The 16,230-nt window shown below is 34.0% G+C and overlaps 1 protein-coding gene across 1 annotated transcript; it reads right to left on the minus strand.

Moving 5' to 3' along the window:
• Positions 1–780: 780 nt before the first annotated feature.
• LOC306769631 (putative polypeptide N-acetylgalactosaminyltransferase 8) lies at positions 781–11,037 on the minus strand (the record flags this gene model as incomplete). The annotated part of the gene is made up of 11 exons (XM_079258312.1): positions 781–915; positions 1,046–1,213; positions 1,285–1,380; positions 1,542–1,679; positions 2,470–2,655; positions 2,722–2,836; positions 3,511–3,708; positions 3,800–3,983; positions 4,541–4,707; positions 4,774–5,026; positions 11,025–11,037. The coding sequence occupies 11 exons, from the start codon at positions 11,035–11,037 to the stop codon at positions 781–783; spliced, it is 1,653 nt and encodes a 550-aa protein (XP_079114438.1).
• Positions 11,038–16,230: the final 5,193 nt, after the last annotated feature.

Raw genomic sequence — 16,230 nt, forward strand, 5'->3', positions numbered from 1 at the left:
TATATACATAGACTCCGCATTGTATCATGCTGCCTATTGGAGCTTGTGTCAACAAGCTGATCATTCCATTTAATCAATAATAATAATGAAAAATACTTTAATACTTTGAGAATTTATTTTACCTAGGGTTTAAAAAACTTTGTTGCTATTTAATGTACAGAATTATATGTATAAAAATGACATATTTAAAGATGAACCTGGAGAGGAGTATTCTTTGCAGTCATTAAAACTTTCAGACTACATAAAAAAATACTTATTTTATATAAATACACAGATACTCCTTTACTGTAAATACTCTGAACTGTCTGGCACATGAAGCGTGAAGTATAAACTTGTCCTGAGTGGATCTGTCACGAGCTGAATCACACACACACACACAACAGTGTGTGTTCCCTTCGGAGATGTGAAAAAGCGCAACTGTGACGGTTTTGACGCAGTTGTTGCGCATTTGCGCGTGACTTGCAGGTGGACTCCCACGTCCAGGTGGTCTTGCTCTGCCACACTTTCTGTCTCTGTTTCATAACTCTGGTGTTTTCTCTCTCTTTTCATTCGGTCCAGAACTTCTCCATGCCTTCATGATGTCCTGCTCCAACTGTGCGCTGCCCGTTGCCATGGTAGATCCGCGTGCGCGCACTTTACCAGGTTTAGTTTCATTTGCCTGAATGACTCTATGTCTGTTTATATAAATTATACTGCTGTTGTCATTTTTACTTTAAGTAAAGTCGCTGACATTTATGATGCACACACGCTCACAGTTTCTATGTAGGAGGCGGCGGTGCACTAGACGCGCGCGAGGAGATGCTGAATCCTCCAGCTCTGCCCGCTGCACTGCTGGATGATGAGCTGGTAGTCATATCTTTCTCCCATGGCCACCTCAAGGCATCGCTTTGTTGCTTTGTTTCTGATCGCTTGGCCCTGCAGAAGTTTGACAGAAGGGGTTAAATTAAAGGACGACAGTTTTCATCATCAGCACGTCGGCTCTGTCGCCCCCTGCCGGGGAAACCTGGAAGTACACGGCAGTAAGTGTTCCCACCTGATATCTCACCTGTTTGAAGTCCCAGTGCACGTGCAACTGGCTTTCCTTTGCCATTGTACAGTCCTGCAGAGTGGGAACGCTTCCAGAGCCTGGATCCACCAGGCAGCGGTTAATTTCATGTTTGTGAGATCTGAGCCCCCCAATAATGATTTCACTGTCGGTGGTGTAGTAGCAGAGCTGGTGAAAGGATCCTTTATTTATTTATTTATTCATTCTTTTATTTATTTATTTATTTAGTTAGTTAGTACCTGTGGTTGCTGGAAGTGGCACTCGTACAAGATGGGAATGTTCCCGGGAAGGGCTCCCTGGTCCACACAGAACCTCCTGAAAAGCGTGTTCTGCAGCTGTGCAGTTTTGGATTAATTATTTTCATTGTTTCACCCTCCTAATGAAGTTTCCGATTCAGGTTCGCCTCATGCGTGGCGGCAGCACAATCAACAAACAGCAGCACAGATTTTTATACACTGAACTAAATGTGTTTACAACAGTATAAACTGGATCTTACAGCTCCGTAGCCCAAGATGTTATCCCACGTTTCCAGGTTTGTGTAGACATTGTCCAGATACCATTTAAATGGTTTACATTGAAGCTTTTCTCTGAGTTTTTTCCTCTCAGACACGTCTCCAATGTCAATTCCACTGTCCTGCGAGTCGTTTCACAGCAGAGGACACATGAACAGGACAGAATGTCAGTAAAATGTCCAATTCAGACACAAAACATTCATAAAATGTACTTTTAATCCAGTAATAGTAGTTTTTACTGTAATAATTACTTTTTAACATTATTATTATTGAATTACACACTCATCCTATGCGCTGCGGTCTGCAGATCAGCTCCAATAATCTTTCCAAAATCCAGACTGAAAACCAGAGATGATGGAGTTTTCCCAGTAAAGTAGAAGGTGCTCACTTCCCAGATCAAACTGGTCCCCACTCTGGGCACCAGTTTGTCCTCGACACATTTTTACTTCTCTGTTTTAACACAGCATGAGAACGTTCTGGACTTTATTACGTATTTTAGCCTTTTCATTTCTCTTATTTATATCATTCTTTTAGTTTATTCCACTTTTCTAGTTGCTTTATTGCATCTTGTTTTAATCTGTTATTTCCTTTGATGCATTTTTAATCTTTTGATTGTTTTTTAGCATGTTTTTGTCTTACATTTGACTGTATTTTGTTTCTCAAGTCATTTACACATAAAAGCACATCTGTTCACAGTGTAGAGGCAACTTCTGAACAGCTGGACCGATGCTAGGCTTCGCCACATCGCTAGACTGAGCTGTGGCTCAAAAGCTAAATATTTCATACAATCATATCAATAAAATACGAAGAAAAATACTTAATTACTCCCAGAACTTATTTTACCTGTGTTTTAACAGACTCTGCTGAAGAGATTGAACTCTTTGTGTAGAAATAAAATATTTAAAGACCAACCTTGAGAGGAATATTCCAGGCAATGTACACATTTTTCTTGTATTCGTCCAACCAGACCTCCGCAGCCCTCAAGGCATTTCTCTTCATGAAGGGGGTGAGATCGGGGGCATATGGCTTATGCGCCCTCTCGATGTGAGCTATTCTGGAACAAGGCACAACCTCTACACTTCCGCCACACAGCCACACCTGAGCAGTGGAGACACACGTCAGCGGTTTGAATAAAAATGCATTCATCACGTTGCAGACACTCACATGAATCCCGAGTTCAACATTTTCTCCTCCATAAACCATCATTCCACCATCGAGACCACCGATTTCTCTGAGAAAGCTTCTGTCTGCGGCGAAGATTCCCATAAGAGAAGGACTCCTGTGCAAGAAAACCAATAACTATAACTGCGCCACCAGGTTTTGGTTTTTTTTTTTTTAGCATTTAGTTGCTTTGTTTCTTTACAAGGAAATGTTGCACCGACCAAAAGGAATGACAACTTTGTTGGTTTTGATCTCCTCAGAAAGAATAATTTACATAATCCAAATAGAAACCTAATTTCCAGAAAAGCTGGAATGTTATCTACAGCGCAACATCTGTCATCAGTTTAAATCATTTGCAAGATAATGTTTCTGAAAGAGGAATCTGTGTCTCTTCCCAAGATTATAATATACAGTACACCTCTACTGTAAGAGTCTTTGTCCATGTAGGATTTCTGGCTTTATACTCTGTGATTTCCCTAAATTCCCAGAATTCCTTCCCTGTTTTCTGTTCTGAAGAATGTTTAAATACTAAAGTACCAACAAAATACAAAAGTACCACAACCCTCTCTTGCTAGGAAATACAAAAACTTTTATGGATGCTACTTTTATACCCAATTCAGACACCCTCACATGTTATTGTTCAATCTACTGACAGTAAAGTAGAAAAAGTTGGTCAAACTATTTTCTGTATTTTTGTGTTAAAATGTAAGTTTGTATTTTTTCATTAGAAAACTTCTCTGCATTTCTGGAAGTTGTGTTTTAATAATGAGAAGTTTAACTTGTTTTTCCTACTTTCCAGGTTGTGACTCGTCCATCATCTTCAGCCAGTCAGAATTAAAGGGCTCGTACATGCACCACAGCTGCCAGTCAAAGCCATGAGAGGAAGCTCCGTATCTGTTCACATGCAGATCATCAAAGCTGACTTTGTCAAACACAGGCGACACCACTACAGTCCGGTTAGCTTTGATCCTGGCGAGCAGAGGCTCCACCCTGGAGAAGAAGCGACAGAAAAAGCTGCATTTCGCTCCAGAATGAGGAGGGAAAATCCTTGGCGGTTAATAAACAGGAAAATACAGCTCACCATCCCGCTGTGGCTTCTATGTGGGCGTCTAGGATGGCTACAACATCAGCTGTGGCATGCTCCCAGCCTGTTATTCGGGACTGGGACAAACCCATTTGTTGCTTGTGTCGCACTTTTTTAATGAGCCCAGGTGTGTCTTTGTGAATCTGATCAATGTAGTGTTGTAAAGGCGCTCCAAGATCATCTGGAAATGCAATCCTCCGTCAGATTCAGAAAGCGTGCAGTTTTTAGTGGCATTGTGCTTTAATACATTGTTTCTCAAATGGGGGTACACGTACCCCTGGGGGTACTTCAAGGTATTCCAGGTGGTACATGAAATTTATTTGAAAACATATCCTTAAAAAAATAATACAAATATAATATTATATAAATATTGTAAAATGTTAAAAAATGTAAGTGTACATTTATAAACTGAATATGCATTTAGATTTACACTATTTCATTCCTCCCAAAATCCCTCATTCCAACATGAATTGAACCCCACCTTATGAGCCAAATCATGGTCAGTCACTGTCGCCTTGACAATGCAAACAATGGTTGAAGCGTAGCAGAGATTTTGCCCGGTTAAAGTTTAATAAACCAAACACAAATGACAAATTCCTGCATATCATATTTTTTCTGAACCAAAAATGCTTTGCAGTGGTTAGAGAGAACTTGGCTGAAAATATATTTTATAAGGGGTGCTGTGTTGCAAAAAGGTTGAGAACTGCTGCTTTAATATGACGCCTCTGTTGAGCTTACAGTGAGAGCTGTGATCATCCACTAGGATGATTTCCTTCAGCAGGTGCTTTGGAGTGTGGAAGATGATGCTTCGTATCGCCCTCTTGATGACAGAAAGAGCCTCGTTGATGTAGATCAGCACCACGCTGATGTCAGGCAGGTCTTCGGAGTAATTCCTCTCCAAACATCTGGGATGGAGAAAATCTGTTCCAATTATTTTAAACTTTTTGGTGTGTTTTTGCAGCTAAATGTACCTGTGGTCTCTCATGTCTTCAAGCTTCCTGTCGAGTGGAAGCTGGTTGCTGAGGAAGGCATTGTATCCATAAATCTGGAAAAGACCTTCAGCTTCCTTCTGTTGCTTCTCTGTTAGACCGTTGCCCCAGCGCTCAAACAGGTAGGAGTCTGGGTACAGCTTCGGGACCACTTTGGTTTCCTGTTTTCTTTGGCTCACATGTGGAGAAAGTTGATCTCTGGAGCTCTTCTGGTTGCTTTCTTCTACAAGCTTTGCTTTTATGGAAGAGGAAAAATTTTGAGTTATTTGGGGGTTTTTTGTAAGTTCCCCGTCCTTTCTCTAGATGCATGAAAATGAATATTTATACAAATTATTGACCATTATTTACCATGTGCAAATGACTCAACCAAACACATACAAATACAAACTACTAATTACTAATTAGACACTATTAGGAATCGAGGCTGGCTTTAGACAGCCAGCCGCCCCAGACAAACACCTTACCCCCTCAAACCAAATCCACCAAAAATGCATAAACTACCTAAACTCTCTCCCCTCTGCATCGATCTGCGTGCCGGTTGTACAGCATTGCATTGTGGAACTCTTTCTCCTCCCAGTGAAATTGGGAGGAGAAAGAGCATTTGCATTTGCATACCAATTTTTGCATTTTGGTATGCAATTTTGCATTTGCATACCAATCAGCGTTTAGTATGCAAATGAGTTGACAAGCAGCCTGATTGTTGGGTGTGAGATTTCTCCCCCTCTCTGGCTGAGCTGCTGCAGCGGTAAAACTTTAAGGAAGTCAGGGAGTGAAGCTCTTTTAAACACCTTGTAGTGCTTTATATCTTGAGACAGGCTACTTAACTAATCAACAATTACCTATATGTTTTGTCAACAGGGAATTGTTGCTTTTTTTTTTTTAGTGTGTGCGCCTGTCAGTGGGAGCATTGCTCCATCACATGAGGACTGGATGTGTGTATCCGCTCGGAGCCAATCAGACTGAAAATGACCTGTCAGGAAGCCCCGCCCACCTTTCTAGTTCTACATGCTGGTTTGAGGATAATCACACTAAGTTTTACTTCTTTTTTTTCCCAACTCCCGCTCGTTTCTGCAACTCATATAGAGCTTCATGTTTGCCTCTGCATACATTTTCTTGTGGCAAAACAGATGTTGCTCAAGAAATCTTGTCCACTGTGTGGAAACACCTGGAGAGTTCTGGGGCATTGTAGAGTAGGGAATGAGTTTCATAAACATTAATGTTCTACTCTGTGTTTGTTTGTTCTTGATTTTTATATAAATGTGAGGTTATTGTTCGAGGTTCTGCCACCTTATTGTGTTCTGGAGTTCTGCCCTGCTTTTGTTACTTGATGATCAGCCGAACTCAGAAGTGTCCAATGTTGGTCCTCGAAGGCTGATGTCCTGCAGGTTTTCCATGTATCCCTGCTCCAACAAACCTGACTTCCATTTAATGTATCCAACAGCCAATGAAGTTCTGCACAATGACTGATTAGTTTGAGTCAGGTGTGCTGGAGCAGGGATATATGGAAAATCTGCAGGATTGTGACCCTCGAGGACCGGAGCTGGACACCACTAGCCTAACTATTTCAGTTTAGTTTATTATTTTAGTTTATTGTTATTTGGCTGTCTAATGAGACATTTGTTATGTTGTTGGTTGTTGAAACTTTGATCCTCAATTTTTTATTTTTTATTTTAATGTATCTATAATTTTTATATTCCATTTCCCCTTGAGGCATCGCCACCGTATTGCAGTCAAGGGGTTTGCATGCCTCCGTGACCCTAAGAGCTATACCAGCAGGAGCTTTGGTTTCTGGTGGAACACCCAAGCTGGACAGGATTTTGCTTTGAGTCCTGACAAAGTGCATTAAATAATCATCCAATTCTTCATGTGTTCAATTTCAATTCAATTCAATTCAGCTTTATTTATATAGCGTCAAATCACGGCAATGCCATCTCAAGACGCTTTACAGACAGAGGGGACAACATAATGAAGGCCAATTCATAACAGCCTATGTAAGGAAACCAACAGATTGAGTTGAGTCCAACTCAATCTCCCATCCTGAGCAAGCACACTGGCAACAGTGGGAAGGAAAAAACTCCCTTTTAACAGGAAGGAAACCTCCGGCAGAACCCGGCTCAGGACAGGCAGCCATCTGCCTCTGCTGTGTGGGGGGAAGAGGACAGAAAGACAACAGACAACAGGAACTGCTACTCCCGGCCAGGGAGACCTGCTGAGACAGGAGACATACATGTTAATGATGCAACACTGTTATGGGGGGGGGGGGGGGGGTAAAAGAAAGAGATAAAGAGAAAAAGAGACATTTCCTGTATCAGGAAATGTCCCTCAGCAGTCTAAACCTATAGCAGCATAACTAATGGATGCTAACCATCCCTAGCTATAGGACTTATCAAAAAGATAAGTCTTCAGCCTAGTCTTAAAGGTGGGGAGGGTGTCTGCTTCCCTAACACTAACTGGGAGCTTATTCCATAAGAGAGGGGCCTGATAACCAAAGGCTCTGCCTCCTGCTCGGCTCTTTGAGACTCTAGGAACCACAAGTAAGCCTGCAGTCTGCGAACGAAGTACTCTGCTTGGTATATAAGGAACTATGAGGTCTTTGATATATAGTGGTGCCTGGTTGTGGAGGGCTTTATATGTAAGGAGAAGGATTTTAAATTCTATTCTAGATTCAACAGGCAGCCAATGAAGAGAGAGGCTAAAACTGGAGAAATATGATCTCTCCTGCTGGTTCTGGTCAGGACTCTGGCTGCAGAATTCTGGATCAGCTGAAGGCTTTTCAGGGCATATTTAGGACAGCCCAGTAATAGAGAGTTACAGTAATCTAGTCTCGAAGTAACACAAGCGTGAACCAGTTTTTCTGCATCACTCTGAGACAGAATGTCCCTAATTTTGGCTATATTACGTAAATGAAAGAAGGCTGTTTTAGTAACCTGCTTAATATGTGGACCAAAGGACAGGTCAGGGTCAAATATTACTCCAAGGTTTCTCACTGTAGCACTGGAAGCTAAAGTAATGCCATCCAGGTTCATTACAAAACCGGAAAATTTAGCTCTGAGTTTTTCAGATCCAACGTGAATTACTTCAGTCTTATCTGAGTTTAAGAGGAGAAAATTTCTAGACATCCAAGTCTTTATGTCTATGAGACAATTTTGTAGCCTATTGGGCTGATTTGTTTCATCTGGTTTAAAGGATAAATATAGTTGAGTATCATCTGCATAACAATGAAAGTTTATTCCATGCTGTCTAATAATTTTGCCTAAAGGGAGCATATATAGCGTGAAGAGTATTGGTCCAAGTACAGAACCTTGAGGAACTCCATGACTTACTGTAGTTTGTGAGGAGGACTTGTCATTTACATGAACGAACTGAAGTCTATCAGATAAATATGATTTAAACCAGCTTAACGCTGTACCTGTAATTCCAATCACCTGTTCTAGTCTTTGTAACAGAATGTTATAATCGACTGTATCAAATGCAGCACTAAGATCAAGCAAGATAAGTACGGACACAAGTCCTTTGTCTGAGGCCATAAGAAGGTCATTAGTAACTTTCACCAATGCTGTCTCAGTGCTATTATGAGCTCTAAATCCTGACTGAAACTCCTCGCATAAATTATTTCTGCTCAGGTGGGCATGTAGCTGAGCTGAAACTATTTTCTCCAGAATTTTGGACATAAACGGGAGGTTAGATATAGGTCTATAATTTGCTATCACCTCTGGATCCAGAGATTGCTTTTTAAGTAAAGGCTTGATTACAGCAGTTTTAAATGATTGTGGTACATATCCTGTCACTAAAGACATATTGATAAGATTTAGTAGTGATGTATTAATTAAAGGGAAAATGTCCTTAAAGAGGCTCGTTGGGAGAGGGTCTAAGATACAGATGGATGGTTTAGATGAAGCTATTATTTTAGTTAATTCAGAGGGTTGGACAGGACAGAAACTATTTAGACACAAGTCAGATCCTGGTTTTAAGGATGCTTCAGAGACCACAACAGGCTCAACATTATAGGTAGAAGGAAGAGTATTGTGAATTTGATCTCTAATAGTGTCAATTTTATTCCTGAAAAAATACATGAAATCATCACAGCTAAGTGAGAAAGGAATACATGGCTCCACAGCGCTCCGGCTCCTAGTAAGCCTAGCTACAGTGCTGAAAAGAAACCGAGGGTTGTTTTTGTTTTCCTCTATCAATGATAAATAATAAGCTGTTCTTGCTGTACGTAAGGCTTTTTTGTATACGATTAAACTTTCTTTCCAGGTTAAGTGAGACTCCTCTAGTCCTGATGAACGCCATCTGTTTTCCAAACGCCTTGATGCCTGTTTTAGAGTTTTAGAGTAATATTATTGTCTGATAAACATCTACTATAGTAGAATTTATTTTTGGTCAGTGAGTAATCAAATAAAGTGAATTCAAAGGTTAATAAGAAGTGATCGGACAAGACAGGGTTTTGAGGAAATACTTTGAGCTTATCAGTCTCAATACCATATGTTAGAACAAGATCAAGAGTGTGACCATGAGAGTGAGTGGCACCATTGACATTTTGTGAAAACCCAATTGAGTTTAGAATAGAGCTAAAGGAAATGTTTAAACTACCATTTTCATGGTCAACATGAATATTAAAATCACCTAGTACAATGACTTTATCAGTAGTCAGCACTAACTCAGACAAGAGATCAGAGAATTCGGTCAGAAACTCGGAGTAAGGTCCGGGTGGGCGATACACTAATGCTAAAAGGAGCGGTTTCTCTGAATTCCATTTTGGATGAGATAAATTTAATGTCAGGAATTCAAAGGATTTATAGTTAGTTTCATGCTTAGGATTAATTAAAAATTCTGACTTAAAAATAGCTGCAACACCTCCTCCTCTGCCTGTAGTTCTAGGAATGTGAAAGTTTAAATAGTTAGCTGGCGTAGCTTCATTAATACTAACATAATCCTCTTGCTGTAACCAGATTTCCGTAAAACAGAATAAATCAATGTGGTGATCACCTATCAAGTCATTGACTAATAAAGACTTATTTGGGAGGGATCTAATATTCAGTAGGCCACACTTTATTTTCTTATTTTCAGATTTTATTAGATCCATTGTTTTTATTTTTATGAGGTTTTCACGATTAACCCCAGAAGTGTTTTTGTGTTGTTTAATTCTTACTGCTGGGAAGTTGTATAAGGTCGGAATGGGGTTTTGGGTGGGCGGCGGCAGGTGGGAAGCTGCAGAAAAGTGTGTAGGACTACAATTCTGCCTCCTGGTCCCAACCCTGAGTTGTCAATTTAGCTGACTAATAAAAGAATCCATATTGCTAGATAAGAGAGCGGCTCCATCCAACGTGGGATGGATGCCATCTCTCCTAATAAGACCAGGCTTTCCCCAAAAAGCGCTCCAATTATCTATAAAACCCACGTTGTTATCGGGACACCACCTAGACAACCAGCGGTTGAAGGATGACATGCGGCTAAACATGTCATCGCTGATTAAATTTGGCAAGGGACCAGAGAAAACTACGGTGTTCATATTTGATGAGTACCTTACCTTTTTTCTGGTCCCAGGTTCAGATGTACCAAGTGAATAACAGAAGCAAAATCTGTACCAGTTCCTTGAAAAATATTTTTTTCTCCTGATCAGCAAGCACTCAAGTAGAAAGAGGATTTATCATGAGTAGTTAATCATTACTTTGCCATTAACCAATCAGTACCGAAGCCTTTTGTGGCCCCTAAAGTTAAGTAAGAGCTCAAAATGAGTAGTTAATCATTACTTTACCATTAACTAATCAGTACCTAAGAGGTATATGAGCAACACTAATAAGATGTCTCATCAAGTTAACAAATTGTACACATTTTCTATACCCAAACTGGTTCTTCCTTCTGACAGTAAATGACATAATAATGTTATACTCTTTATTAGTGCAACATCATTTCTCAAACAATCAATTCTAAGTCAAAGAATGTTTCTTTTTATTTGTTGCAATTGAATAAAGACAGCAATTGATTTTACATTTTGAATACTTAAAAAAAAAAAAAAAGAAAATATATCAAAGCAAATATTTCTAAAAATAAAGCAACTGTTCTCATATCAACATTTCTTTCTTACACATATTTATAACACATGTGGATATTGTGTTGCAAACATCCAAGTGTGCCATCCTTGTGCTCATTTGCCAGCCAGTGTGTCCATTCAGTGTAGGACAGATGTTTCTTCAGCATCTCTTCTGTTTGGTTTCCCCGCATTCTCTCACCTGTGATGTGCATGTTGACGAGGCCCGCTCAATGATTACATACATGATTACATACATACATATGATTACACATACATACATACTTATGTATGTATGTATGTGGAGTTTTATTTAATTATACATGTGTATATGTATGTATGTAAATTTTTTTTATTCATACATATGTATGTATGTATGTGGATTTTGTTTATTTATACATATGTATGTATGTATGTAGATTTTTATTTATTTATTCATATGTATGTATGTCGACTTTTATTTATTTAAACAAATGTATGTGGATTTTCATTTATACATAGGTATGTATGTGGATTTTTATTTATTCATACATATGTATGTATGTATGTATGTATGTGGATTTTTATTTATTTATACATATGTATGTATGTATGTATGTATGTGAATTTTGTTTATTTATACATATGTATGTATGTATGTAGATTTTTATTTATTTATTCATATGTATGTATGTCGACTTTTATTTATTTTAACAAATGTATGTGGATTTTCATTTATACATAGGTATGTATGTGGATTTTTATTTATTCATACATATGTATGTATGTATGTATGTATGTATGCATGTGGATTTTTATTTATTTATACATATGTATGTATGTATGTATGTATGTGGATTTTATATTTATTAATGCATATGTATGTATGTATGTATGTATGTATGTATGTATGTATGTACATTTTCATTTATTTCAACATATGTATGTGTGTGGATTTTTATTTATACATATGTATGAATGTATGTATGTATGTATGCATGTGGCTTTTTATTTATACATATGTATGTATGCATGTGGCTTTTTATTTATACATATGTATGTATGTATGTCGATTTTTATTTATTCATACATATGTATGTATGCATGTATGTGGATTTTTACTTATTAATGCATGTGGATGGATGTATGTATGTAGATTTTTAGTTACATACATACATAGGTATTTATGTGGATTTTTATTTATACTTATTTTTGTATGTATGTTTGTATGTATATATGTATATATGTATTTTTTATTTATTTATACATATGTAATATTTGTAAGTATGTATGTATGTGGATTTTTATTTATATTTATGTATGTATGTATGTATGTATGTATGTATGTATGTATGTATGTATGTGGATTTTTATTTATACTTATGTATGTATGTATGTATGTTTTTATTCATTTATACATACATATGTATGTATGTATGTATGTTTGAGTATGTATGTAACTTTTTATTTATACATATTTATGTATGTCGATTTTTATTTATTCATACATATGTATGTATGCATGTATGTAGATTTTTATTTATTTATTTATTTTTATTTATTTATACATATGTATGTATGTATGTATGTGGATTTTTATTTGTACATACGTATTTATGTGGATTTTTATTTATACTTATGTATGTATATATGTATTTTTTATTTATTTATACATACATATGTAAGATTTGTAAGTATGTATGTATGTATGTATGTGGATTTTTATTTATATTTATGTATGTATGTATGTATGTATGTTTTTATTCATTTATACATACATATGTATGTATTTATGTATGTATGTATGTATGTTTGAGGATTTTTTCATTTACACATATGTATGTATTTATGTATGTGGATTTTTATTTATTTATTCATTTTATGTATGTATTTATGTATATAGATTTCTATTTATTTATACATATATATGTCTGTATGTATACATATGTATGTATGCATATGTATGTATGTATGTATGTGGAATTTTATTTATTTATACATATGTATGTATTTATGTATATGGATTTTTATTATTCATATGTTATGTATGTATGTATATTGATTATTATTCATTTTTCATATATATGTATGTATGTATGAGGATTTTTATTTATTCATACATATGTATGTATGCATGTATGTGGATCTTTTATTGATTCATACAAATGTATGTATGTGGATTTTATATTTATTAATGCATACGTATGTATATATGTAGATTTTTAGTTATTTATACATCTATGTATGTATGTATGTGCATTTTTATTTTACATATGTATGTAAGTGTGTATGTATGTATGTATGCATGTAAATTTTTATTTATTTATACATATGTATACATATGTACACACATGTATGTGGATTTTTATTCATACATATGTATGTATGTATGTATGCATGTGGATTTTTATTTATACATATGTATGTATGTGGATTTTTATTTATTTATGCATATGCATGTATGTATGCATGTATGTATGTGGATTTTTATTTATTTGTACATATGTATGTATATATGTATGTGGATTTTATATTTATTAATGCATATGTATGTATATATGTAGATTTTTAGTTATGTATACATATGTATGTATGTATGTATGTATGTATGTATGTGGATTTTTATTTATACATATGTATGTAAGTGTGTATGTATCTATGTATGTATGTATGTATGCATGTGAAGTTTTATTTATTTATACATATGTATGTATGTGGATTTTATATTTATTAATCCATATGTATGTATGTAAATAGATTTTTAGTTATGTATACATATGTATGAATGTATGTATGTTTGATGATTTTTTATTTATACATATGTATGTATTCATGTATGTGGATTTTTATTTATTTATTCATATGTTAAGTACATATGTATATATATTATTATTCATTTTTCATATATATGTATGTATGTATGAGGATTTATTTATTCCTACATATGTAAGTATGTACGTATGTAAATTTTTAATTTTTTATACATATGTATGCATGCATGTATGTGGATTTTTATTTATACATATGTATAAATAAAATGTATGTATGTATGCATGCATGTGGATTTTTATTTATTTATACATATGCATGTATGTATGTAGGTATGTATGTATGTGGATTTTTATTTTTTTTTGTACATATGTATGTATATATGTATGAGGATTTTATATTTATCAATGCATATGTATGTATGTATGTATGTATGTCTGTGGATTTTTATTTATACAAATGTATGTGGATTTTTATTTATACATATCTATGTATGTGGATTTATGTGGATTTTTATTTATACATATGTATTTATGTGGATTTTTAGTTATACATATGTATGTATTTGTATATATATATATATATATATATATATACATACATATGCATGTGGATTTTTATTTGTACATATGTATGTATGTATGTATGAATGTATGTATGTATGTGTGTATGTATGTACGTATGTAAATTTTTATGAAAGTACACATATGTATGTATGTATGCATGTATGTGGATTTTTATTTATTCATACATATGTAAGTATGTACGTATGTAAATTTTTTTTAAAGTACAAATATGCATGCATGTATGCATGTATGTATGTGGATGTTTATTAACTTATACATGTGTGTATGCATGTATGTGGATTTTTATTTATACATGTATGTATGTATGTATTTATGTATGTATGTATGTATGTATATATACGTATGTATATATACATGTATATGTATGTAGATTTTTATTTATTTCAACATATTTATGCATGTGGATTTTTATTTATACATTTGTAAGTATGTATGTATGTGGATTTTTATTTATATTTATGTATGTATGTATGTATGTATGTATGTATGTATGTATGTATGTATGTGGATTTTTATTTATACTTATGTATGTATGTATGTATGTTTTTATTCATTTATACATACATATGTATGTATGTATGTATGTTTGAGTATGTATGTAACTTTTTATTTTTACATATTTATGTATGTCGATTTTTATTTATTCATACATATGTATGTATGCATGTATGTAGATTTTTATTTATTTATTTATTTTTATTTATTTATACATATGTATGTATGTATGTATGTGGATTTTTATTTGTACATACGTATTTATGTGGATTTTTATCTATACTTATGTATGTATATATGTATTTTTTATTTATTTATACATACATATGTAAGATTTGTAAGTATGTATGTATGTATGTATGTGGATTTTTATTTATATTTATGTATGTATGTATGTATGTATGTTTTTATTCATTTATACATACATATGTATGTATTTATGTATGTATGTATGTATGTTTGAGGATTTTTTCATTTACACATATGTATGTATTTATGTATGTGGATTTTTATTTATTTATTCATTTTATGTATGTATTTATGTATATAGATTTCTATTTATTTATACATATATATGTCTGTATGTATACATATGTATGTATGCATATGTATGTATGTATGTATGTGGAATTTTATTTATTTATACATATGTATGTATTTATGTATATGGATTTTTATTATTCATATGTTATGTATGTATGTATATTGATTATTATTCATTTTTCATATATATGTATGTATGTATGAGGATTTTTATTTATTCATACATATGTATGTATGCATGTATGTGGATCTTTTATTGATTCATACAAATGTATGTATGTGGATTTTATATTTATTAATGCATACGTATGTATATATGTAGATTTTTAGTTATTTATACATCTATGTATGTATGTATGTGCATTTTTATTTTACATATGTATGTAAGTGTGTATGTATGTATGTATGCATGTAAATTTTTATTTATTTATACATATGTATACATATGTACACACATGTATGTGGATTTTTATTCATACATATGTATGTATGTATGTATGCATGTGGATTTTTATTTATACATATGTATGTATGTGGATTTTTATTTATTTATGCATATGCATGTATGTATGCATGTATGTATGTGGATTTTTATTTATTTGTACATATGTATGTATATATGTATGTGGATTTTATATTTATTAATGCATATGTATGTATATATGTAGATTTTTAGTTATTTATACATCTATGTATGTATGTATGTGCATTTTTATTTTACATATGTATGTAAGTGTGTATGTATGTATGTATGCATGTAAATTTTTATTTATTTATACATATGTATACATATGTACACACATGTATGTGGATTTTTATTCATACATATGTATGTATGTATGTATGCATGTGGATTTTTATTTATACATATGTATGTATGTGGATTTTTATTTATTTATGCATATGCATGTATGTATGCATGTATGTATGTGGATTTTTATTTATTTGTACATATGTATGTATATATGTATGTGGATTTTATATTTATTAATGCATATGTATGTATATATGTAGATTTTTAGTTATGTATACATA

Source organism: Telmatherina bonti (assembly GCF_933228915.1).
Source record: "Telmatherina bonti genome assembly, chromosome: 2".
NCBI lineage: Eukaryota > Metazoa > Chordata > Actinopteri > Atheriniformes > Telmatherinidae > Telmatherina > Telmatherina bonti.